Raw genomic sequence first — 27,233 nt, 5'->3', positions numbered from 1 at the left:
TTTGATTCAGATGGGAATCTCGAAAGAAGCAAGCTTTGATTGCTGAACAGCAGGAGACACTATGATCAAAAACTTTTGCCATGTTATGTAAGGTTACCTACATGAAACACAGTTATTCTCATTCCTCTTTCATTAGTGATGTAATTAGATGGTTGCTGGTGAAAAAGATGAGAAAAGCAAACAATGAGAACAGCCAAATAGCTTGATTTTATTTTTGCTATTATAGTGCAAGTGACTAATATCCAATTTGATGATTATGAATATGTATGATCATTATTATAATAGTGTTTATCTATATTGTTTTCAAAGTGCCAATACAGGAAGCATTCTAAAAATGATGTAAAGATGGGTAACAGCAATGTTGTTCAGTGCCATTTTTTGTGTGTGAAGTCATTCATTATTGTAAAGAAAGAAAAACTTAGACATGTATTTTTTGTTACCATGGCCAACTACAAATCAAAATACTGTGGATAATGTGAAAGGTATTCCTTTTATCTATTTACATCACAGAATCATTTGTACATTTCTTTGCTAGAAAGGACAGCTCATAGAAAAGAAGACTTAATGGTACTGGTCCTGATAAAATAGAAAGTCAATATTCTTCTCCTCGGTTACAAAACAATGACTTAATATTTGTTGTTCTGTGAATTTGACACAAATCTGTTGAAGCCAAAAATCCAAGAGAATCCAAAGTTGAAATATTACACTGCAATTTTAATTTATTTCCATTGTCATATGCTAAGACAACTTTGATTTATTGCAGGTTTTAGATCAGATCAGATCTTTGCATTTTATTGAGGTCAAGATGGTCTCTCTTTACAAACATGCACGGATTTGTGGGGAAGTCTGTTTACATTGAGTTTGCAAAACCGTGCATCTGATCAATGAATTACATGTTGTATTTGTGGATACAATAACATAATGGGATATCAATAATTGCGATTTATCATTACCAGTTTGGCTATTATAGCTTTGTAATGGTAGCCATGCGATACAAGCAGTACTGCTTTCCAACCACAGCCCCATGCAGCAAGTCAAGACAGCATAACATACTATTTTATAATGTGTATTAAGTACTTAGTTCCCTTCCTACAACACATATGGTTAGAATATTCACAGTGTGGTATGGTTCGAATCAGATACTCACTGAAAACAATGTTTCTTGTCTTGTTTTATCAGACTGGTTTTGGAGTCTATTATGTGCCATTTTAAAATAAAACTAAATCCTACAACATCTGCAGTACCCTGTTTCTGATACACTATCAAATGTATTTTGTTAGGTGTACCAGACTGTGATGGAGACTCGCACAGAATGTTGAATATTCATGTGAAGCAAAGGCAGTCACAATGATGTAAATAAACATTACCATGTTTACTAGCAACTAGAAATGCACACCAACCAAACCCAGCACAAACTAGCTTAAGCTAACATGTAATTAGCAGGATTAATGACAGTTATATTAAGTAAGTTGTTAGCTTTGGTTGATATTAATGCTGATTACAAGTTGCCATAAATAGCATTATTTTATAGCTTCTATATATTATTAATAATTAGTCTACAACACAAGCAAAACCGAAATGCAACTAGCATAACTACAGTTAACTGATATCAGCTAGCAACTACAAACACTACTTTTTATGATCATTAACAAACTACCTGCAAGGGCAGACTTTCCGCCCACACATCACCGCTAACTGAATCTTCTGATTTCCGACGTGTCGGTTTACGCCTGTCAGACAAGGCACTAACGCTGATAAGCTGGGCTTTGGATTTCTCTAAACTGACATCCAGACGTTCAGTTTCCGGAATTATACTGAAATCAGTATCCTAGTAACGATAAAGACATGATGTAGGTGATGATGATGATGATGATATTATGAACCCCACTGAACATCAGAATTTTTTTACAGCCAAACTTTTATGTATGTTTTCTATTATTTCATTGTTAATATATGGACAGGATTCCCCACTGTTTACACATGCAGGTCATGAGCAATATGCTTGAAAAAATAAAAAAAATGTGAAAAGTGACATCAATTGACTGAGGTGGTTAAAAGTTTTAAAGATGTACTCACTGTAACATCTGAAGTACGTATTATTACAACATGGAAATTGATGAATCTCAAGTCAATCATTCTCAAAACAAAAAGAACCAGAAATTAGCGTTTTTTGTTTTATGCCTGTATTCATTTTCCAAATGAAAGCTGAATAATAAGGTTTAGATCTCCTGATAAAAACTAATCTTTATTCAGTACGAAAGAAGATATTGAGTGGTGCAGTTCTGTGGTTACCCATAGTGCAATGCGATTACCCACAATGCATTATGATTACCCAGAATACACCATAATATATGGCAAGCCAATTCTATAAATTCTGAAAATTTAGTTTTTCACAATTTTGTTTAGGACACAAAAGATAAGAACAGAAATCATATTTTATAAGTTGGATTGAAGAACACATATTAAAATAGTCCAACAACTTTTGACAACATTTTTAGTAATAAGAACCATTTCTTCATATGTTTTAACCAAATACTGTAAAATGACTAATTTTCACTGGGTTTTAATTTCACTGATTTATCATTTCAGGCATATTCAGTGGGTTTTAAATTCACGGTTTTGTCATTTAGATAATGTGTTCTATGCTAAATTTTACATATTCACTGGGTTTTAATTTAGCGCATTTTCCAGTCAGCGAAATAAGCTAAATTAAAACCCAGTGAATAATTAACCCCTTTACAGTACAACTTTAAAGTGAGAGGAAAGAAAATATTCATTTGTCAATAGAGGGCGCTGCAATTAGAACTTTAAGATTCATTTACTCTACTTTAATATTTCCTACAGTTCCTACAAAACCAAATCTTCTCTACAATGATGCAAATTAGTAGCTATAATAGTTTTATGGTGTGTGAATTGTACAACTCAAACCATAGAGACAGCGCCCTCTATTTCCAATACCATAACAAGACAATGACAGGCATGCTTGATGTGGAAGAAGATTTAATGTAACGTTATGTTGTAATTAGAAGTTTTTTAATTTATACGTACACTAATTAATTACTTATTGATGCAAACTTAGTATAAAATCAAGGTCCAATATTCTTATTTTCAATGTCAAAGCTACACTATATTTGTTTAAATTTGCGTCTTCAAATTGACACATTATTTTCTTCCAAAACCAGTACGCTCATCAATTCCTGCAATTAGGACACTATTATTCATGTTGTTTCCGTTACTTTTTTGTTTTCCATCGTAATTTGACTGTGAGATTCCATTAATTGTCAGTTTTAAAGACAATGATTAATTTAAAAAAGATATTTGGGTATGTAAGTTAGAAAATTATTCTGACCACAATGGCAATGTATTGTCACAAGTACTGCCAGGTATTGCATTAGCATTTTGGTAGAGCGAGTCCTGATGAGAAAATGAACTTCAATGATCCCTTTTTATACTTAAGTGGAATATGGGGTTAACCCAATCCCAGATTACTGCATAGCCTGATATAGAAGTGATAGATATTGTGCTTTTGTTGACAACAGTGAGGGCACAGTATCTAACATTGACTATATCAGGCTAAAGTATTACCATGAACACACCCCTCCCCCAATTATAATAAAGCATGACTTACAGTACTGATTTGTTCAAGTTTATCATCCAGTGTCTGCTCATGGAGATCTTCCTGATGGGAGGCAACGTCATATGACCCTTCCCCGGTTGAGGACTCATCATCACTGTTCTGACTCAGTGATTCTGATTGGTTGTCAGGATCACCAATCACAACAGGCGTAGCTGAGAAATGAGAAAACAGATATATTCACATCTAGGCAATAAGGATAATGCTAGATTGTTATGATGATTATGGAGATGTTGGATTCATGGGAGACAAAGGTAATGAAACAATGAGAGGATATCTAGTAAGATATGTTTTTTTTTTTTTGATAAACAGGAGGCAACATTCTTGTCATTTGAATCATGTTTATGTGTGTTGACATTCATATGAATGATACAGGTAAGGATAGACATGGGTGAGTGTGGGTGGTAGTACAATTGTTATGATACCTTGTCAGAAGCAATGGTGTTTGATAGATTTTCACTGTGGTGTTTCTCAAGCACACCATTATGATTATATAAAAATCATGTTATTTAAATTATTTAATATATATGTTAGTGAGGATTCAATCCAAGATTTATTTAAGAGTCTTAAAAAATCAGCAGAGTTAAAATAATTTAGATGAAACGGGCATGATTTCCCCTCTAAAAACAAATCTAAGAAAAACACAAAAGCTTCTATGAAAGTATTTGTAAAATCACTTAATGGTGACAAAGTTCAAATGTTTGATGTACAACTGATGGCTAAGGTCATGTTACATATCATTTTCGGGGGTTGGGGTGGGTGGGGTTTGTGAACCTTTAAAGGGGGAGAGTGTGTGTGTGTGTCAAGGGTTTCCTATAACGAGTGACAATGGTCTTGCGTTACCCATAATGATGCACAAAGGTAAAGGGTTACTTATAATGCCGAACAAAGGTCAAAGTTACCTATATTGCCACACAAAGGTCAAAGGTTACTTATAACTTCGACAAAGGTCAAGAACAAGGTTACCTGTTATACAGAATAACTAAGGCCAAATTCACCTAAAAGGATGGCAAAGGTCAATGTACCTATAATGGGTGGCAACTGGGTCAAAGGTGAACTATAATGAATGGAAGGTCAAATGTATTGGATAAATGAATGGTATTCGATTAATCATTTATTGTTATCAGGCCAATACTGATATTCTGAATTATTTAAAACAATGTGCGCACATGTGTAATGGATGAAGTAATGAGAAACGAAAGTCAACAATTTAGTGTGACACTAGTAAATACCAAATATAGTAGTATCACACCATTAATGCTAATCTCAGTAAAACCACTCACACATTAAAGTGTTGACCTCTTTCCATGTATCGAGTGTTATTGGGAGAAAGAGAAAAATGCTAGTTTATTAATAAATTTCACCTAAATTTGATTTATACTTATAAAAAGTGCCATTAGCTTTTTTCTTGATCTGTTTATAAATTAATATTTATATAAAAAAAAAAACAGATTGCCATTTTTGTTGTGGGGGAATTTAGTTGTTAGAAATTAACTGTACAGGGCAACTGTTAAACAGCACTCTCATTGGTCAAACTGATTTGAACTGCAAGTAAAATTGTGATTAAAAAATGTAAAACCATGCTTTACACACAAAAATCAGACAGCAATATCAGCTTGAAATTATCAGCTTAAAAACAAAAATTAATATAATTTTCAAAATCAGATTTTCAAATTGAAGAAATATAAATGATGCACTATAAACAAATATTGTTCGGCTTATTTTTGACTGAATATAATTGGGGAGGGTGGACAGTAAAACACACAGCACATGTCAGCTGAAACGAGGATAGATTTGCCATGCTAAGTGATGAACTTATCCCCCCAATAACAGATCAACCAGGCAGTTAAAATTGAATTATGCTAATTTTATTTTTGATGACCACCATAACACCGACATCAATGGCTGAAGTAATGTCAAAATATCGAACATTACGTATATACGCATGATAAGCAACGTAACATAGTCTGTGGATCCTACCAAGTAGTGATTATTAACGAAAATAACAAACAAAATATCCAAGAACTACCCAAACAGCGCCTGAACACAGATAGAATTTTATAAAATAAATGATACCGGTAATATAATATGTATATGAATTAAAATAAAGAATAGACAAAGTAGTTATATAGAGCGTTATAGTTATTAGAAAGCAATACGACCATGCACCAGTCCATTAATATTACCACCCAGCTACAAGTGTACATGCTAAGACAAGTCAATATGCCGTCCACTGTTCTTACCATGATACATAATGTCTTCAGAGAAGTCTAGCAGGAAAACAAACATACATACATGAAGAGACAAACACACACACAGATGCACAGATAAGGCAGCAACGAGCAAAGAAGAAAGAAAAAAATAATTAAAGCACAAAAAATCAAAATAAAGTGCATTTTAATATAATATGTGTCAGATGCAAATGTTTATTACATTAAAATATAAATAAGGCACAGGTAATCAGGGAAGGATATTGTGAGTATTGTAAGCAAACCATACACATTTGTTGTCAAGCTATTAGACTCAATTAACATATTTGATTAAACACAAATTATCACAAAAATGCCAGCTGTCAATGATATTTAATTATTGACTATTTGATTAATTCTGTTCGTATTGGATAGTCCAGTCTATACCATTAGTATCTATTTACAATAAAGTTTAAATCAAATCCAGTCAGATGTAGTCAGTCGAGTCTAGCCCAATCTCGTCAAACCCACAGTCCAGTCCAGTCTAGCCCAATCTAGTCAAACCCACAGTCCAGTCCAGTCTAGCCCAATCTAGTCAACCCACAGTCCAGTCCAGTCCAGTCTAGCCCAATCTAGTCAAACCCACAGTCCAGTCCAGTCTAGCCCAATCTCGTCAAACCCACAGTCCAGTCCAGTCGAGCCCAATCTAGTCAAACCCACAGTCCAGTCCAGCCTAACCTAATCTAGTCAAACCCACAGTCCAATCCAGTCTAGCCCAATCTAGTCAAACCCACAGTCCAGTCCAGTCTAGCCCAATCTAGTCAAACCCACAGTCCAGGCCAGTCTAGCCCAATCTAGTCAAACCCACAGTCCAGTCCAGTCACGCCCAATCTAGTCAAACCCACAGTCCAGTCCAGTCTAGCCCAATCTAGTCAACCCACAGTCCAGTCCAGTCTAGCCCAATTTAGTCAAACCCACAGTCCAGTCCAGTCTAGCCCAATCTAGTCAACCCACAGTCCAGTCCAGCCCAATCTCGTCAAACCCACAGTCCAGTTCAGTCTAGCCCAATCTAGTCAAACCCACAGTCCAGTCCAGTCCAGTCTAGCCCAATCTCGTCAAACCCACAGTCCAGTCTAGCCCAATCTAGTCAACCCACAGTCCAGTCCAGTCTAGCCCAGTCTCATCAAACCCACAGTCCAGTCCAGTCTAGCCCAATCTAGTCAAACCCACAGTCCAGTCCAGTCCAGTCTAGCCCAATCTCGTCAAACCCACAGTCCAGTCTAGCCCAATCTAGTCAAACCCACAGTCCAGTCCAGTCCAGTCCAGTCCAGTCCAGCCCAGCCCAATCTCGTCAAACCCACAGTCCAGTCCAGTCTAGCCCAATCTAGTCAAACCCACAGTCCAGTCCAGTCCAGTTTAGCCCAATCTCGTCAAACCCACAGTCCAGTCCAGTTTAGCCCAATCTCGTCAAACCCACAGTCCAGTCCAGTCTAGCCTAATCTAGTCAAACCCACAGTCCAGTCCAGCCTAACCTAATCTAGTCAAACCCACAGTCCAGTCCAGTCTATCCCAATCAAGTCAAACTCACAGTCCAGTCCAGTCTAGCCCAATCTAGTAAAACCCACAGTCCAGTCCAGTCCAGTCCAGCCTAGCCTAATCTAGTCAAACCCACAGTCCAGTCCAGCCAAGCCCAATCTAGTCAAACCCACAGTCCAGTCCAGTCTAGCCCAATCTAGTCAAACCCACAGTTCAATCCTGTTCAATCCAATATAGTCAGGTTGCAGTTCAGTCTAATCCAATCTAGTCTGTCATTCAGTCCAATCGATTGTCAAGTCCGGTTCAATCTAGTCAGTCCAGTCCAGTTCAATCCACAGTCAAAATATTTCAAAATATTTCTCTCAACTGCATTTAGTGTATTACAACTAGTTTTAATTACGAAAAGCAAAAGTGTCACATTTATATCATTTGATAGCGGTGTTGTAATATACTTGTTGCTATTAGGTAAATTGGCCAATCTCACAAAAAAGAAACATTAGTCTCAAACCACACATTGTATGATTTTAACCTTTCCACACTTAATTCATCACTGTACAGTCATTTTATTAAACTGAGGTAATCATAACAAACATTAATTTCTCATGTGTCCAATCCGTTCGTGTGTTTTCATTACTTGGGTCAGAAATATCCAAAATGAGCATGTTTGTCAGTATCTTACCACTAGAATCGTCTAAAATTGTCTCCTGCATATCTTCTGCTTCTAAAATATCTTCAAAAGACGGTTTTCTTTCTGTTTCCTTAACTGGAACTGGAACTGTAAATTATAAGTCATTAAAGTTGGTCAACGATCACAGCAACCCCACATAGTGTATTTAATCCAGATGCCCTTTTGTCACATGGAGCTCACTGAGAAGAGTATAATCTATTTATGTCAAGATGCTGATGAGAATGTGACAAAGAAAAGCGTTTCTTTTGTACCCCCATCCCTCACCCCAACCCTCATTTTAACACTCCCTATTACCCAATTCATTTGTATATGCCCTCTCTAGATAACTATAGATGTCCTTAGGAGGGGCATGTACAATTAACTGGAGAGTGCTGGAGGGTAGGGGTAGGGTTAAAGTTAGGGATAGGGGGTACAAAAGGAACTCTTTCCGTGACAAATTGTGATGTAAGAATCTATGTCAATCATAGGATATCAGTCAATGTTTAAATAGCTGTAGTTTTCAGCATGACCAAATACTGGCAATACTTCAGTTTAATGTTTAATTGTGATATATTGACATGCTCAGCCATATTCAATTATATCCAATTAAAACTGAATATAATGCAGGGATTTACAAAGATTTGGTTTGCAAATTACTGAGGTACTGAAGTAATTCTTATTGATGGCAATATATACATATTTCCAATGAACTTTTACTTATTACAGGGTCCATAGTACCAAGAGCCAAATGATTTCCAAGACTTTTCCAGAGCTTTTCCCAAACTTTTTTGCATTCCCCCCTCCAAGACATTTTGACCCTTAATTCACGCCAACATCATCACCAAAGCTCATCAAAGTTCTGAGGATATGGTAGTTCCCTAGAGAAAACTGGCCTTTCTAAAATGAATTAATAACTATGAAGACATTTCAAGACTTTTCAATATTTTTTTATTTTTCCTGTAATTTAAAGACAACTCAAAGACTTTTTCAGACCTCAAAAAATCCAAAGACTTTCAAATGATTTTCCCAACGCTATGGACCCTGTATTAAGCATGCATTCTAAAACTATAAAGTGACATATGGCTTCAAAACAGTGTGTGTGTTTATAAAAGAAGAAATTGGACAAGTAATAACTTTATACCCACTGTACAATCACAAAGTAACAGTGTGTATCAAAACTTACTAAATTGTCCGTTAACTTGTGTTTCTTCTTTTGACGGTGGTGGAAGTGATTCGTGTGACACTTCATCCTTCTTGACCACTTTGATCATCGTAACCATCTCTCCATGCGGAACCTCCTCCTCAACCATTTCTCTCTTCTCTATTCTTTTCTCCACGACTTGTATCTCTTGTCGAAGAGGTCCATCAATGGTGTCTTCTCCTCTCTGCTTACCTAAAGCTTTTTCAAGTTCTGTAATCTATCAGTGAATAGAAAGGTGTACAAGGTCAATGCCACTTAACTACTGCGCATGCTTTGTGAGCAACAAATTGTATGAAAATACGAGAAATGCAATCCAGTTAGGCCATTAGGCAGGGAGTCATAGTAGTGACCTTTCGTCATTTTTTACCTTTGCAGTGAGGTACAGTGTATCTCTCTGAACATTTTGTTTTGCAGTGAGGTATCTCTCTAAACATTTTGTTTTGCTGTGAGGTATCTCTCTAAACATTTTGTTTTGCAGTGAGGTATCTCTCTAAACATTTTGTTTTGCTGTGAGGTATCTCTCTAAACATTTTGTTTTGCTGTGAGGTATCTCTCTAAACATTTTGTTTTGCTGTGAGGTACATGTATCTCTCTAAACATTTTGTTTTGCTGTGAGGTATCTCTCTAAACATTTTGTTTTGCAGTGAGGTATCTCTCTAAACATTTTGTTTTGCTGTGAGGTATCTCTCTAAACATTTTGTTTTGCTGTGAGGTATTTTAATTTTTTAGCTTTAAAGCAAGACAGTAAGATTTTGTTTACACAAACACCAGCAGTGAAATAACCTCAGCTAGCAGCAGCAATAAGACTGACATTCAGTTGCAGCTTTATAAAGAATGGTAGGGAATGTTTCAAGAACAGCCTCAATATGCAAATTAGCACTTACTCTCGCCTCCAGTAATTCTTTATTTTTCTTAAATTCTTCTTCATTTTGTGAATGTTGCTGTATAAAATAATCTTCTCTTTTTATGAATTCTTGTTCTCTGTTAACAGAAATTATTATTGCATTGAAATTATGTATTAATTATAAATCTGTCATTTACCGGTAACCCCCAACCTTTGACCTAATGCAAATTCTGAACTTTAACCTAGCATTCACCTTTGACCTTTTCCATTATGGCCTTAACTATGCTCAGCCTGCAGCCTCTTATTTGTTTCCACCTACTTTAACTTATCCTTATATAACCTTTGAACCCATACCTCACCTCAATAGTGTCAAAGTTCATACCATATATGTCACAGTAAAATAGGATTTTGTAAAACATGAGATACATGTAGAAGAGGAAAGGTCCTTATCACATACACAAGTTGACAACTGTAGACATTAGTATATGTATATACCATTGCAATTGTTCAATGTCCATGCTCCATGTAAATGCCCAAATACCAAAGGAAACATCATTTTCTCCCTTCATTTTTGAACAAAAATTATCACATTGTGCCCAAAAATGTCAAGGACTATCATAAAATGTCATGAGAATATGTATCCATTATAATTTGCTTTTGTATAAACTTGGAAATAAAATCGGGTGACAATTACATGTACTTGTGAACAATGTATGTGTGTGATTGGTTGATAATTACTTGTATACCAGGTGTACAATGTTCATGAATGTGTGTGATTGGTTGACAATTACTTGTACACCAGGTGTACAATATACATGTATGCGTGTGATTGGTTGACAATTACTTTTATACCAGGTGTACAATGTACATGTTGTGTATGTGTGTGATAGGATGACGACTACTTGTATACATGTACCAGGTGTACAATGTATGTTTGTGATTGGATGACAATTACTTGTATGCCAGGTGTAAAAACCAAACATTGACCTATCAAGAACAGTAAAACACGTTGAAGACATCTTATTTTCTCTAGATCACCGTCAAAATAGAAATAGGACATGCATATTACTAGAGCTGTTCAGAGCAGTCAAATAAGCTTGACCCCTCCCCTCCCCCGAAGGATCACACATTCATACTTTCTGGGGACAGCAACAGCAACGATTCCCAATATTATACATCAATTTTGAGTCAATGCAAAGCAACTTGATTGTGCCTGATTGACTTGAACTTAAATGACGACTGTTTGTACTTGGAGGGGAGCGGTTTAATTCTTACAGTGAATAAGATGGTACCAGGATGTGTGACCTTTGGGGTCATGATAACACCTATACAGAGCACCAAGTTAAAAATTTCACCACCATCAAACAAGAGTTCCTGACAAAGTTAGAATTTCTACAAATATTTTATAGATTATTTTGGTGGTTTTCTTTGAAAACTTTAATTTATATCATAATTTACATGAAAAAAAAAAAAAGATAACAAATTAAGAATATTAGTTTCTGATACATGTATGTGCCATCAGCCAAAACAAATACACACACACATTTATTCTGACCCAGAAGCAACAATTTTAAAGCGGGGAGTCGTCACCTGTGTATGCGTCAGACTTCCATACAAACAAATGTAAACTGTCAATCGTGTTTATGAAGGCATCAAGATGCAGCGCATGGATTCCAACTTTGCTACTCAGCATTTTAATGATACTTTTTACATATAATTTGATATTGAGAAGTCAGAGTTCAGAAAGTGAAAACAGGAAAATATGCTTTGGCAGGAATAAAAACTGTTTGATAGTCTTACAGTGAAAATCTATTTGTTGTACCTGGATAGTGAGACGCTAGTCTGCCAGGATGTCAGTGTTGGTGCCTCCCATGGCACAACTACGCTAAATCTTGTATAAACATGTGTGTGAGTGTTGAGAAAATGATGTGAAAGGAGAACGTGTTAGCAACAATCACAGCACAATACTATAGGTTTTACACTACAATTCAGCAGTTGTTTGTTACCATGGTTATCTGCAGTAATCATGTGTGGTTGGGTAAAAGATTGAGAGATGCCAGAAACCCAAACTAACCTGTGTTGAAATTCTTTTATTAGTTTCTTTGCTTTATAATATTTCTTTTCTAACGTAATATATTGACCTTGGCTGTCCTCTAATTGGTCTTTCATCATGTCAATTTCGGCTTTATTTTGAGCTATAATAGCTTCCAAAGTTTCAATTTTTTTATTGCTTTGATCCATTTTGGATTGTAGTCGTTTCTCCTCAGCTTCCCAGCCTTGTGATTGTAATACCTGGAAGAAATATGATAAATTAGTGTCAAAGTTCATAGCGGGGTCAACATGTATGAATGTTGAGTGTCAGGTCGAATATCAACAGTTAGTATGAAAGTTCATAAGTTAACGTGTCAACAGATTGTGTGGTGGTTTAGTGTCAGGTCAAATATCAACAGTTAGTATGAAAGTTCATAGGTTAACGTGTCAACAGATTGTGTGGTGGTTTAGTGTCAGGTCAAATATCAACAATTGGTATGAAACTTCATAGGTTAACATGTCAACAGGTTGTGTGGTTGTTCACCGTCAAGTCACATATCAACAGTTAGTATGAAAGTTCATAGGTTAACATGTCAACAGGTTGTGTGGTGGTTCACTGTCAGGTCACATATCAACAGTTAGTATGAAAGTTCATAGGTTAACATGTCAACAGGTCGTGTGGTTGTTCACCGTCAGGTCACATATCAACAGTTAGTATGAAAGTTCATAGGTTAACATGTCAACAGGTTGTGTGGTTGTTCACTGTCAGGTCACATATCAACAGTTAGTATGAAAGTTCATAGGTTAACATGTCAACAGGTTGTGTGGTTGTTCACCGTCAGGTCACATATCAACAGTTAGTACAAAAGTTCATAGGTTAACATGTCAACAGGTTGTGTGGTTGTTCACCGTCAAGTCACATATCAACAGTTAGTATGAAAGTTCATAGGTTAACATGTCAACAGGTTGTGTGGTTGTTCACTGTCAGGTCACATATCAACAGTTAGTATAAAAGTTCATAGGTTAACATGTCAACAGGGTGTGTGGTTGTTCACCGTCAAGTCACATATCAACAGTTAGTATGAAAGTTCATAGGTTAACATGTCAACAGGTTGTGTGGTTGTTCACCGTCAAGTCACATATCAACAGTTAGTATGAAAGTTCATAGGTTAACATGTCAACAGGGTGTGTGGTAGTTCACTGTCAGGTCACATATCAACAGTTGGTATGAAAGTTCATAGGTTTAACATGTCAACAGGTTGTGTGGTTGTTCACTGTCAGGTCAAATATCAACAATTGGTATGAAACTTCATAGGTTAACATGTCAACAGGTTGTACGATGGTTCACTGAAAGTTCACTGTCAGATCAAATAGTATTAATGTGAGTTCACCAAAGGATCAAAACATACAGTTGGCACTGAAGTTAATTGCGATGTCATCTGCCAGCATCCAGTCACAGTTGAGTAAACACAAATGTCGTTGAAGATTACATTATACATGTATTGGGTGTCAAAGGTCACACAGGGCCAATATATTGGTGTCAAAGGCCACACAGGGTCAATATACTGGGTGTCAAAGGTCACATAAGGTCAATATATTCGGTGTCAAGGGTCACGTAGAGTCAATATTTTGGGGGTCGAAGTTCACTGTATACATGTATATATACTTTGAGTACAATTGCATCCATTCCAATCAGTACAGTTTCACCAGTTTGAATCATGTGAGGTAATTAGAGTCAAATATCATGCAGGGTCACAGTGAGTATTGCTGAGTATTTGTAGAAATAATTTGGAAAAGTAATAACATTCTCAATATCATATCATTACACGAGTGAAATTCAAAGCATAAATCATTTCTGTTCGGAGACTGCGGTGTTTGAGTGGGTTGAGGGATGTGTTTTTTAAAATGAACTGAAGTCAATTAAAATGGACAAACAAAACAAGTACAGTCATGTCTTTTGTAAAAAGAAAACACCTTGATGCATGAATTAAATGTATTATGTAAATTATAACTTGATGCAATGTATGTACATTTGCATTATTAGATCTCTAAGTGAGTATAATAACACATCAGTTTACAATAATTGTTGCTTCATTCTTACCAAACACTATACAGAAGTTGCATATTATCAAAATTCTAGACGGAAGAGAAAACACTGCCCTCAGGTGGCTTCAATACATTTTGCATTTGTTTTTAAAGTTTTAAAATTTTAATTTACCTGTTCTATTTTATTGAATGAATTAGGGGTTCATAGCCTTGGGATCTTTCAGTATAGTGTATATTGTACACACTTAGTGTGCAATATCAGTATGCAGGCTGTGAAACTTGATTTGGAGAAATGTAATGCACCTTTCTAATAACTCCCACAATCTATTAGTGAAGCACTTCTATGACAGACATTGTAAATGGGTCAAAATGAAGTCACACCACTGATAGTGTTTTCATCTGCAGTCATCTGTCAGTAACAATGTGTTTGAATAATTTGCAATCTAAATGACGAACTACACAACTAAACATGGTTATTACTTTCAATAACACAGGATTCACCGATTAATGTCACAGAAGTGAATCAACTCTAGAGGGCTATTAGAGGGCGCTAGATAGGCTGTGGTACTTGTTTGTGTTTTGTGTGCGTGCATGTGCATAGTGAGCGACTGTTCACAGCCGAAAATAAATAATGGTGTTGTGTGCTGCTGTTGCTATCAAATATACTGTACATGTTACTGTTAATAAATCAACATTGTCACCACAGTGCAAGATGATCGGTGAGCGGCAATTGTTATTATATATTCACATGCTGGTTGGTAAAAACGTAAACATAAGATGTCACAGTGTGACGTCATTTATAAGAGGGAAATTGTTCATTCCTAACAGTATCTCTGCTCCAGAATCTCAATGAGATGGGACCATATAGTAAACTCTACATAAAATCAACATTAAATTTCGCAGTTTAGGAAATAACTGTACCTCTGACCAATAACATGGCAGCTTTAAAATCATCAATGATTGTGAATTTAATTTTGACCAATAGTAAGACAGCTTACATAACATTGGATGTCATTTTGATGTAGATGACCAATAACAATGCAGCTTAGATGACTAGATCTGACTACATAGGTCTGTGCAAAGGCACTGAAACATGTGCAATCTACTAGAATCTAACGACTAAAAACTAGTCTGCAGTGTATACCTTACAACTTCACTACCTCACCAATAAATCAAAGGATTCACTACTCACTGATTTGGAAGTAAATTGTTCTTCCTCTCGCTGTTGCATATGAAGAAGCTTTACATTAGTAAAGCAGTGGAGGAAAGAAAAGTAAAACAATACAAAGACAAACACAGTAAAAACCTAATCACATTCTTTTCATTCATTCGTTACAACTGGGGAATGATCGTGTAGTTTTCTCACGGCAGTTTAATGGGAAAACCCATTTGCTTGGAGTCCAAATAACAATTGCAAATGCCAGAAATAGCTAACCTCACATGACCTGGGTTCTACCGTGATAACCCTTGGCCGACCACTTAAAACAGGTGTTTTATCATTATAATTTTCTACCAATTTTTTTTTTATTTTGTCATGGAATATATGTATAGTACAAGGCATTATATGCATGATCCCACAAGTTGAAAAATTGATCTATTTTGGTTTCAATATAGAGTTCTAAACGAAAAAGCAGGAGAACAATTACACAAATTAATTGTTTAATTTGCATATATTTTTCCACTTTAGATTTTAATTCCCAGCTTCTAATTGCAAACCAAAATTAATTTATACATGTACCATGTGAAAATATAATAATCAAATTAATTATTACATTATAAAAACTAAACACTTTGTCCCCTATTCAAAAGCCACAATGAATGGAAATAAATTAGTAATATAAAATTTGACTTTTTGTCACATAGAAATCCATTTAAATTGAACGGGCAGCAAAATCATTTATAATTTTGTGTTTTTTCCCCCCTTGATTTGAAGAAAAGCTAAACTATAAATGCGAACCATCATTGGCATGGATGGAACAGTGATGTAGCCGTAGCCAATAATATCTCATATTGATATTACTCAAATACTGTTTTAATAACATGAAAAATGCTTGCATAGCTATGACAATTTACAATACAAGTTGTGCAGACAGATATGTTTTTACTTTATTCATGTGTGGTACACTAACTACACATTGTATACAGTACTAATAGCATACGAGCAGAGCCCACCACCAGAACAACGACCGACGAAAAACAGCCGCCGACAAAGACTAACAGTTTTATACAGCACACATTCATCAATCAAAAAATACAAAATAAAGAGACCACAGAGAAAAAGACCACAGAGAGAAGAAAAACATTTTTCTGGCAAAAAACTTGTGTTGTCTGTGTAGTGCATTTACAGGCATCTGTGAAATCAAAGCATTTAAAGCATGCAGTTGTGCATTTGTAGAAACAATATTCATGCAGCAAAAATTGCAACATTTGTAGTAGCAGCATTCATCTTACCTGAATTTTAAGCTTAGCCATCTCAGCCTCATTAACTGCGTTCTTGTACTGTTCTTCTTTTAAGCGCACCCTTAAAGCGTGAATGTCGTCTTCCTGTGGGGAGAGTACACCACTGCTACAGGCACTGCCGCTACTCTCGTCAAGCTCAAATGTTTCTTGGACGAACTGTTCATCATCGGAAGACGCTTCAGGGGAATGCAGCTTTACCACAGACTGCATACAAAAATAAATATCAGTCATATCAAACACATTTACATAGAAGAGCTGTTTGTATTTTGTTGTTGATTATTCAAAGATTGATAAAGAAAGAATATAGCAAGATTGGATTAATCTAGTAATACTGCCCTCACTGGCTGGTTTGAAAAATACTTTCTTTTTTGTTGCTCAACTAACCTCAGGTTCCTCTCCTCTTCTGTATGCAACTTGTTCTTGTTTAATTGATTGCTGGATAAGTCTGGCTACTTCACTGGTGCCATCTTGCACTTTTTCCCTACCAATCAAAAACCTATGAAAAAAAACAAAAACATCACATATAAGAAAAGAAAGAGAGAGATTGTTATTTCAAAAGTTGGAAAGATGCTTTATTTGACGATGTTCGTAGATCCCCAGACAGTAGAAACAAGTTACGAACGTTTCGCCAATTTAAAACAAATATTTTTTACGAGAATTATTTGGATATCGTTCATGTTCCCCTGTACAGACAAGCTTTAACTAAACTTTGATGCTCTAATCATAAGTTACACATTGAGACCGGTAGATATTATGGAACTCCAGTGGAAAATAGAACCTGCCAAATATGTATAGATGCTGTTGAAGATGAAACTCATTTTCTGGTAGTATGTCCAGCATATAACCATATTCGAAAACCGCTTTTTGATCGAATTAACCACACTGAACCACAATTCGAGTTCCTTTCGCCTATCCGTAAACTTACATATATTTTTTCTCAGGATAACCATGAAATCATCCAAAGTATTGCAAGATTTGTATACACAGCTTTTCAGATTAGATATAATTTGTTAGTGTGAGTTCTCCAATAGATGAGTTGTATATGTGTGTGTATGTGTATATATATATAATACTTTATTTTATTGAGGCGATTAAAGTCACGCCTGTAACTTTCGCATTGTAACCTGTTCCCCCAGGTCAGTGGGGTATATTTCTTTAGAGAAATGGAAATAAAATAATAATAATAATAATATAAAACCCTATTTATATCCATTATGCCGATATCTCTAAATGATGCCGTATTATTACTTAATGGTACTATAGAAATGCATAAAACCATAAAACTATCTCTGTAAATTGCTGAATTTTCATACTATATAATCAGATCAATGATGTAATTAAGATAATTTGTGACTCAAATATTTCACTCTGGAACATGTGGTGCATTCTTTGTCTTACTGTGTCACTCATCACATCATTCAACATGTTCAACATGTGCCTATAATACAAATACATTATAAATAAAATGCATGCATGACTATGCGCCTTTAATATTAAATTGACCTTAATTAAAGAACATATTGTCAGACAGCCCCATTCAGGTCTCATAGTGATACAAACATATTTCTTATATTAGAGCCTATGACCAGACTCTTTTAGGAAACCCCATTACATTGACAATGGTATTAAAATCCATACATTATTTGTTTTATTAGAAGTGCAGTTTTAATGGAAGGGCATATTCACATAGGTTAGCCTAGTTATCTTTGATTAGGAGAATTTACAAACTAATAAACCCTGTCATGTACACGTTTTTTTTTGACAGGATTTAAGTGCAAGCACTTCTAACAGAGTAGGAGAACATTCCTCCTTCAATAGGTATGGTTTTATGTTTAACCTTTTCACCACCACTTCCCTCTTTTCATCAGAAATTCACAAAATAGTCCCGTTTATAGTCTGCACTTTCCTTCAGAAGATTGGGACAAAAATGGCCAAATTTTTCAAGTACAAACTGAAAATTGAATTAAATTTTGTCTGTTGGTTCCAAAATTAGGGTTCATTTCCAGAAATATTGAAGAATATAAGAAAAAGATACAGGAAAATTTGGGCTTGAAAGTGTAGTTGTGAAAAGATTAAGACTGAATACATACCTCACTTTGCCACTTGTATTCTTAAGAACCTGAGCTGCATAACTTTGTGTGACACCAACAAGACTTTTACCGTCCACTTCAATAATTTGGTCATTCACTTGAATCCTGTCAAATTAATAATCCCATGAAAATATGAAGAATCTGGTCGAACATAGACAGACTGTGACTGAACAGGTTAAACAATCATACTTTTCATACATACATACATACATACATACATACATACATACATACATACATACATGCATTTCCTCACAGATCAAATTTGTCATGATGAAATTTTCAGAATTTTCTGTGACTCGTAAAATTTATACAAATTTGACTCTAAGAAAATCCAAAGTCCAGTTCTGTCAGTTTATTTGAAAGTAACACAAATGTAGGAAAACTAAGTTCATTAACATTTGCACACAGAAAATAAGGGAGTCTTAAAAAAACATTGGAAAGATCATATCTTTAATAATGCTTAATTAAAATGACTAACCTATTGTCTTTGAAAGCAGCACCATTTTCAGTAATTGTCTTGATAAAAATTCCCAGTTTCTCCAACCCAGCATCAGCTCCCACCCCCATCCCTATAATACTAAGACCCAACCCTTCCTGACCTGAAAAGAAATAGAGTTCTCATCAAAATTCAAAATAAATCAACGTTATTTTTTTTTTGTTAACTCAGCTCTACTGTCGATTTAGCTGTGAAATAGTACCACAGTATTTAACTATCTATTTCGGTTTCAATATAGAGTCTAAACGAAAAAGCAGGAAAACAATTACACAAATTAATTGTTTAATTTGCATATATTTTTTCACTTTAGATTTTAATTTCCAGCTTCTAATTGCAAACCAAAATTAATTTAAACATGTACCATGTGAAAATACAATGTATAATAATCAAATTAATTATTACATTATAAAAACTAAACACTTTTGTTTGTTTCCTATTCAAAAGCCACAATGAATGGAAATAAATTAGTAATATAAAATTAATTTAACTGCAGAAGTTTTTATTTCTGCGTCTCCTCATAGTGCTGTAGTCAACTGTGAAACCATCAGTGTATCATACACTGTACGCACACGGCCACGGCACACTGGTGTGCTATTCATATAAGTGATCATAGTTTTTTTTACTTATAAACAACAAACAAGTCACTGTTCAAGTTCATTTCGATGTAACTTTTTACACACAATTTTGGTAAATGGAATTGAAACCCAACAAGTGAAATGGACTGAAATTATAAAAAACAATTATGCTTTCCTAGCTAAATTCTGAGATGATTTGAGATCGTCACTTTGTTGAAGAATATTACTCATTTAAGTAGATGCATGAAGACAGACTAATCTACAAGCATGCAAGGTACAACAACAGCATTTATATGAGAGTGACTGTTGCTGTCTGTGTATGAGCAAATCATTGTTTTTTTACATTGTCATCAAGTGCCGTCAGTATTCATCTCACCTATGATTACAAGTATCATATGTAAAGAGAGTTACTACACTTACCCTTTTCCAATTCAACAGGGAAGACATCCATGCGGTCCACGCGCTTTTCAAGTTCGTACTCGGCAGACGCTGCCACAGGATCAACATCATCATTTCTTCGATCATAGTCTTCAATTGCATAAGTGGCATATACCTAGTGAAAAGAGAAGAATGAACTTTAGCGAGCCAGACATGTCACATCAAATTCTTCAATGGAATATTATCATACAGAGTCTGTTGTGTATTACCGGTACATGTGTGAGGTATATATTGTGACATCATCAAACTATGTCCAGCAACCAACCTATATTTCTGGAGATACACATGTATCAGTGGAACACACATACACACAGGCATAAAGACAGACAAACTGCAAAGACTTCAATTATGTGCTTCACAAACAGGAGTCAAAAAGCACATTCACTCATTAACCAATCAAACAGCAAAACAAAAAACAACATAACAATGTACTCAAAAAGAACAAAATCAAACACACAACAGTGTACTCATGACAACAAGAACCAACCAAACAAACAGCATAACAATTCAACCAATAGTACCACCAACCAATCATATCATTTTAAAATTATGTAATTGTAATGCACACTAATCTGCAGCATGGCTATATCATATGGCAGACATAGCATGGGAAAATTTGCAGACCAGGCAAACAAGAAATAAAAAATATAAACAGTAGCAGTATCATTAGCTGACAGGTCATTAAAATAAACCAGACATTTACGAACAGACTATTTTATTACAGGTTGTCCATCTCTCATCAGTTCAGTAAATGTGTTTCTATTTCTCTAGAGTCCAGTTCATCTGTACAAATGAATCCTGGTGGTGCATTACAAGGAGACACAACAACTGGCTACTATTACTTTTATCTGATATTCATTAGGATAGGCATCTTTCATCAGTTGAAACTTTTAATTTCATTTGGAGGAAGCACTCAATTTAATTGTACGAGAACACCATCAGCTGTAGCTGTAAATGCACTTTATCTCAGTGCAAAAGGTGACTTGAGTAGAAAAAGAGATTTTTCGGGTTGGTTTCCATGCTGCCGAGGCACTTTGTGCACAGTACCACTTTATTAAAAGTATAATTTCATTAGTACATGTACTATGTTGAAAATGTCTGCCACTTATACTAAGAAGATAATAGTAATTAACATATACACTGAAAAATACAGCAATATGTCCAATGATTTCAGAGAAAGTGTTTTTTTTCTATACACACAAAAGCATAATGTATTATGGTGATCTTATTTAATTCATATGGGATATTTTCTATGCCAAGGCACATACATGTACATGATATGAGATAATATTATGACGCATACATGTATTTCTATGATATTTTTTCATTTATTTTGATATATGAAACATCCAGGGTGTACTGATAATCTGTGCATTCTGGAAGAGTTCAGAACAGCCGCCCAGTCTACATTTTTTGGTCCCAGTCTGTCCAGGTATAGAGTGAATATATTTTGATGCACATAAATTTCAATATTTTATACTATTTTTTTTTTAGATTCTTGATTTTCCACCTACATGTATGCCTCCTATCTACAATTTTGTTGCAGAATTAGGTTCTCTATTAAAATACCTTTCGCTTAATAAATATATCACACATTTTTTTGAGTAGGTTGAAAATTGTATACCTGAATATCAAAAGATTAAATATTATTAGAAAATGAATGTTTTATCTAGATATGCAAATAAGGTACGGGCCTTCCCAACTTTTTAAATGTGAACAAACATGTACTTTTTCCTTTTAGAGAATATAAAAAAAAATGTACACATGTACCTAAGCATATCATACTAGTGCTAATGGTACAACTGTTTTAGAGAAGGCAACATACATATAGCTAACAGCCAATGCATAATTACAATAGTGCTAATGGTACAACTGTTTTAGAGAAGACAACATTCATATAGCTAACAGCCAATGCATAATTACAATAGTGCTAATGGTACAACTGTTTTAGAGAAGACAACATCCATATAGCTAACAGCCAATGCATAATTACACTAGTGCTAATGGTACAACTGTTTTAGAGAAGACAACATTCATATATCTAACAGCCAATGCATAATTACAATAGTGCTAATGGTACAACTGTTTTAGAGAAGACAACATTCATATAGCTAACAGCCAATGCATAATTACAATAGTGCTAATGGTACAACTGTTTTAGAGAAGACAACATTCATATAGCTAACAGCCAATGCATAATTACACTAGTGCTAATGGTACAACTGTTTTAGAGAAGACAACATCCATATAGCTAACAGCCAATGCATAATTACACTAGTGCTAATGGTACAACTGTTTTAGAGAAGACAACATTCATATAGCTAACAGCCAATGCATAATTACAATAGTGCTAATGGTACAACTGTTTTAGAGAAGACAACATTCATATAGCTAACAGCCAATGCATAATTACACTAGTGCTAATGGTACAACTGTTTTAGAGAAGACAACATCCATATATCTAACAGCCAATGCATAATTACACTAGTGCTAATGGTACAACTGTTTTAGAGAAGGCAACATTCATATAGCTAACAGCCAATGCATAATTACAATAGTGCTAATGGTACAACTGTTTTAGAGAAGACAACATTCATATAGCTAACAGCCAATGCATAATTACACTAGTGCTAATGGTACAACTGTTTTAGAGAAGACAACATTCATATAGCTAACATCCAATGCATAATTACAATAGTGCTAATGGTACAACTGTTTTAGAGAAGACAACATTCATATAGCTAACAGCCAATGCATAATTACACTAGTGCTAATGGTACAACTGTTTTAGAGAAGACAACATTCATATAGCTAACAGCCAATGCATAATTACACTAGTGCTAATGGTACAACTGTTTTAGAGAAGACAACATTCATATAGCTAACAGCCAATGCATAATTACACTAGTGCTAATGGTACAACTGTTTTAGAGAAGACAACATTCATATAGCTAACAGCCAATGCATAATTACACTAGTGCTAATGGTACAACTGTTTTAGAGAAGACAACATACATATAGCTAACAGCCAATGCATAATTACACTAGTGCTAATGGTACAACTGTTTTAGAGAAGACAACATTCATATAGCTAACAGCCAATGCATAATTACAATAGTGCTAATGGTACAACTGTTTTAGAGAAGACAACATTCATATATCTAACAGCCAATGCATAATTACAATAGTGCTAATGGTACAACTGTTTTAGAGAAGACAACATCCATATATCTAACAGCCAATGCATAATTACACTAGTGCTAATGGTACAACTGTTTTAGAGAAGACAACATTCATATATCTAACAGCCAATGCATAATTACACTAGTGCTAATGGTACAACTGTTTTAGAGAAGACAACATTCATATAGCTAACAGCCAATGCATAATTACACTAGTGCTAATGGTACAACTGTTTTAGAGAAGACAACATTCATATAGCTAACAGCCAATGCATAATTACAATAGTGCTAATGGTACAACTGTTTTAGAGAAGACAACATTCATATAGCTAACAGCCAATGCATAATTACACTAGTGCTAATGGTACAACTGTTTTAGAGAAGACAACATTCATATAGCTAACAGCCAATGCATAATTACAATAGTGCTAATGGTACAACTGTTTTAGAGAAGACAACATCCATATATCTAACAGCCAATGCATAATTACACTAGTGCTAATGGTACAACTGTTTTAGAGAAGACAACATCCATATATCTAACAGCCAATGCATAATTACAATAGTGCTAATGGTACAACTGTTTTAGAGAAGACAACATTCATATAGCTAACAGCCAATGCATAATTACAATAGTGCTAATGGTACAACTGTTTTAGAGAAGACAACATTCATATAGCTAACAGCCAATGCATAATTACAATAGTGCTAATGGTACAACTGTTTTAGAGAAGACAACATCCATATATCTAACAGCCAATGCATAATTACACTAGTGCTAATGGTACAACTGTTTTAGAGAAGACAACATCCATATATCTAACAGCCAATGCATAATTACAATAGTGCTAATGGTACAACTGTTTTAGAGAAGACAACATTCATATAGCTAACAGCCAATGCATAATTACAATAGTGCTAATGGTACAACTGTTTTAGAGAAGACAACATCCATATATCTAACAGCCAATGCATAATTACACTAGTGCTAATGGTACAACTGTTTTAGAGAAGACAACATTCATATAGCTAACAGCCAATGCATAATTACAATAGTGCTAATGGTACAACTGTTTTAGAGAAGACAACATCCATATATCTAACAGCCAATGCATAATTACACTAGTGCTAATGGTACAACTGTTTTAGAGAAGACAACATTCATATATCTAACAGCCAATGCATAATTACAATAGTGCTAATGGTACAACTGTTTTAGAGAAGACAACATTCATATAGCTAACAGCCAATGCATTTTGAAGTCTTGAAAATACAAGGAAAGAAAATCAGTTAAAATAAAATAAATGGTTGGTGGTTACAATAGTGCTCAAGACACACAGTGATTTAGGAAGAAATTGAAAATTGCGGGAGACATTTAGCGATAAGCATCATTAATCATTGCGGTTTGTCTATCAGACACTGAACATATTTTTTTACATACAACATACACTTTTAAATTAAAGATTTATAACTAATCATGGATTGAGACCATTACCTCTAATCTGTACAGCTGATAAGATTACATCAGGTAATTCACTACAAAACATTGTGATGGATTCATGTGTGGTTATTCTCTCATTGGTACAGAATATGTTTCATATGAACACATGGCTAAATTCATATGGCTACAAGTTTTTATTCATCTCTAAATAGGAATTAGAGGTGGACAATTAATAACTTGGGTACATTGTACAATTGTGAACATTATTTTTTTCTTTCAATTACTTTTAATTCAGAATTATAGAAATGTTCAAATATAAGATTCCAAAGCATATATTGTTTCTGCAGGACTTTCTTCCTCCTGATTTTCTACTGTAAAGAAATGGTGCATGGTAAAAAAGTTTCAGAAAAAATGTCACCGTGGTCAGTAAAATAGTAATGGACATGGTAAATGTTTGTAATTTGAATTAAAGAGTTGAATGGAAAACAAAAGATAGATTAATAGTCACTACATTTCATTGTCATTCAAGTTTAGAAATGCATAGATACCATTTTAGAAATCTAAATTTTAAAAGTCATGGTGTTGTGTCACCATATCCAAGTGGTAACTTCACTTTTTGGGAGAAATTAGTGTTAGGGGATTGAATTACAGACATAGTTTTGGATTTGAAACATTGTTAAAATAATATTATTACAAGCAAAATGGTGACGTATACCAAACTCCACGCTATATTTGTTGATATACCATCAACCATTTTAGACCATAATTTTTATGACCAACATTTTGGTGCAATATTAAAATCAGTGTAAATGTTATTTTAGTATTTTTCAATAATATTTTTGGTCATTTTCAGTCAAATAGACATAATTTTCTATTAGCTGCAGGTCTAATTCAAAATTTCGAGAAAAAAATCTGTGAAAGTATAACATTTAATTTTGCGAATTGTGATGAAAGTTAACTTTTGCACTCAAAGAGCTGTTTTTAACTTGCAATCGTCTAACAGTATTTACTTGAATTCATGAATCTTACTTACATAAATTATGTATTTCACAAACATTTTAATTAATTTTAATGATGAGGGCGAGGTTCTACCAGTTGGGACTATTTGTGACTTTTTCTACAATGATTTTTTTATTTATATTTCTTAAATGCAAAGACCCCCCTCCCCAAGGTTTTAATTTTCCATCATTTATATTTATAAAGTAATTCATAGCGAGGCACAGCGTGTTCCCAAGAAAGCCAAGTATTAGGAAAGCAATTAAGTTCAAATCAATGCTAATATTTAATTAGTTCAAATAGAACAAGAACAAATAAATGTCTAAATAAATAAATACGTTAGTGACAATTTTACAGTAGCCTCACATATGAATAAGACTTCATTTAGGGACGACGTCAAAAGATCGATGTCGGATAAAAAACTTTATTCCTTTAGTTTTTTTTCCAAACCCCCCTACCCCCCACTGAAACTTAATTGATAAATATTGGTCATGGCGTCAGACTACATTCACCATTAAATACAAATTGATAATCGGACAGTAGTATTGCATAGCAGTTGGTTGTCGGGTGGGTGTAAAAAGATTTTACAAATGCACCTCATTTGACGCACAGATTTACACTCGAACCAAACCATTTTTCTGTTTTTTTTCCCTTTTCGGTTATTTCTGTCCATGATTGGATAAAAAAAAACGAACTACAAATACTCCAAGATTTTTTTGACTTCATTAAAAAATAAAATCGTTTTTGTAGGATGGAAACTTTTTGAGGTCAAAACCCCCTCACCGCCAAACTAAAGGAAATAAGTTTTTTTTATCCGACATCGATCTTTTGACGTTGCCCCTTAGACAAGAATCAATTGTTACAGCGAGTTGTCGAATGCACATACATGTATACATGTACCACCAAATCAAAAATCATTTCAAAATAAACAGCATTCTAATTGTTGTAATTCATGTGAAACAGAAACTAATATGCCTACAATGAAATGAAACAAAATGAAATGTGATTACATATAATAATTTCGCTGCATGCAGGACATCAAAGTATAGGAAACGAAGAAAGCAAACCTTTTATATCAAAATGTTTTTTCACCATGATGATATTTACAGTATAGCCACAATTTTTTTAATGCATATACAATTGAGTGACTTGCCGTAATGGACTATGAAATAGTTATGCAAATTAGACAATTATTACCTGCAAAGCAATAATGATCAATAATTTTATAGAAATAGTCACTTTGTTCTGATTGTAATGAACAATGTTTACAAAGTAACCAACAATTGGTACATTGTAACAACAGTGGCTACACAATGTGGCTATCTATAGAAGGGAACAATACATTGTAACAACATTAAAAAACACTAAGAAGCTCGAAATTATTACATTGCAAAAAATGTCCAT

General features: G+C 34.5%; 1 protein-coding gene across 8 annotated transcripts in view; it reads right to left on the bottom strand.

Annotated features, from left to right (window-relative positions):
• LOC100373924 (uncharacterized) overlaps window positions 1-27,233 on the bottom strand; it is a 144,356-nt gene that overhangs the window by 12,368 nt on the left and 104,755 nt on the right. For 4 of the 8 annotated variants that reach the window (XM_085495894.1, XM_085495891.1, XM_085495888.1 and 1 more), the window contains exons 3-16: window positions 20,193-20,325; window positions 19,180-19,300; window positions 18,699-18,803; window positions 16,993-17,104; window positions 16,600-16,812; window positions 15,341-15,388; window positions 12,146-12,363; window positions 10,112-10,208; window positions 9,210-9,444; window positions 8,039-8,134; window positions 5,878-5,904; window positions 3,629-3,789; window positions 1,658-1,828; window positions 102-155 (exon numbers count right to left, since the gene is read on the bottom strand). In XM_085495894.1, coding sequence (XP_085352020.1) covers window positions 102-155; window positions 1,658-1,828; window positions 3,629-3,789; window positions 5,878-5,904; window positions 8,039-8,134; window positions 9,210-9,444; window positions 10,112-10,208; window positions 12,146-12,363; window positions 15,341-15,388; window positions 16,600-16,812; window positions 16,993-17,104; window positions 18,699-18,803; window positions 19,180-19,300; window positions 20,193-20,325 — 1,791 coding nt within the window. The remainder of the gene's footprint in view (window positions 1-101; window positions 156-1,657; window positions 1,829-3,628; window positions 3,790-5,877; window positions 5,905-8,038; window positions 8,135-9,209; window positions 9,445-10,111; window positions 10,209-12,145; window positions 12,364-15,340; window positions 15,389-16,599; window positions 16,813-16,992; window positions 17,105-18,698; window positions 18,804-19,179; window positions 19,301-20,192; window positions 20,326-27,233) is intronic. The other 4 variants (XM_085495893.1, XM_085495890.1, XM_085495892.1 and 1 more) reach the window with 4 other exon arrangements.

Source organism: Saccoglossus kowalevskii, chromosome 22, assembly GCF_978046115.1.
Source record: "Saccoglossus kowalevskii chromosome 22, keSacKowa6.1, whole genome shotgun sequence".
Classification (NCBI taxonomy): Eukaryota; Metazoa; Hemichordata; class Enteropneusta; family Harrimaniidae; genus Saccoglossus; species Saccoglossus kowalevskii.
This window is presented reverse-complemented; position numbering and strand designations above follow the sequence as displayed.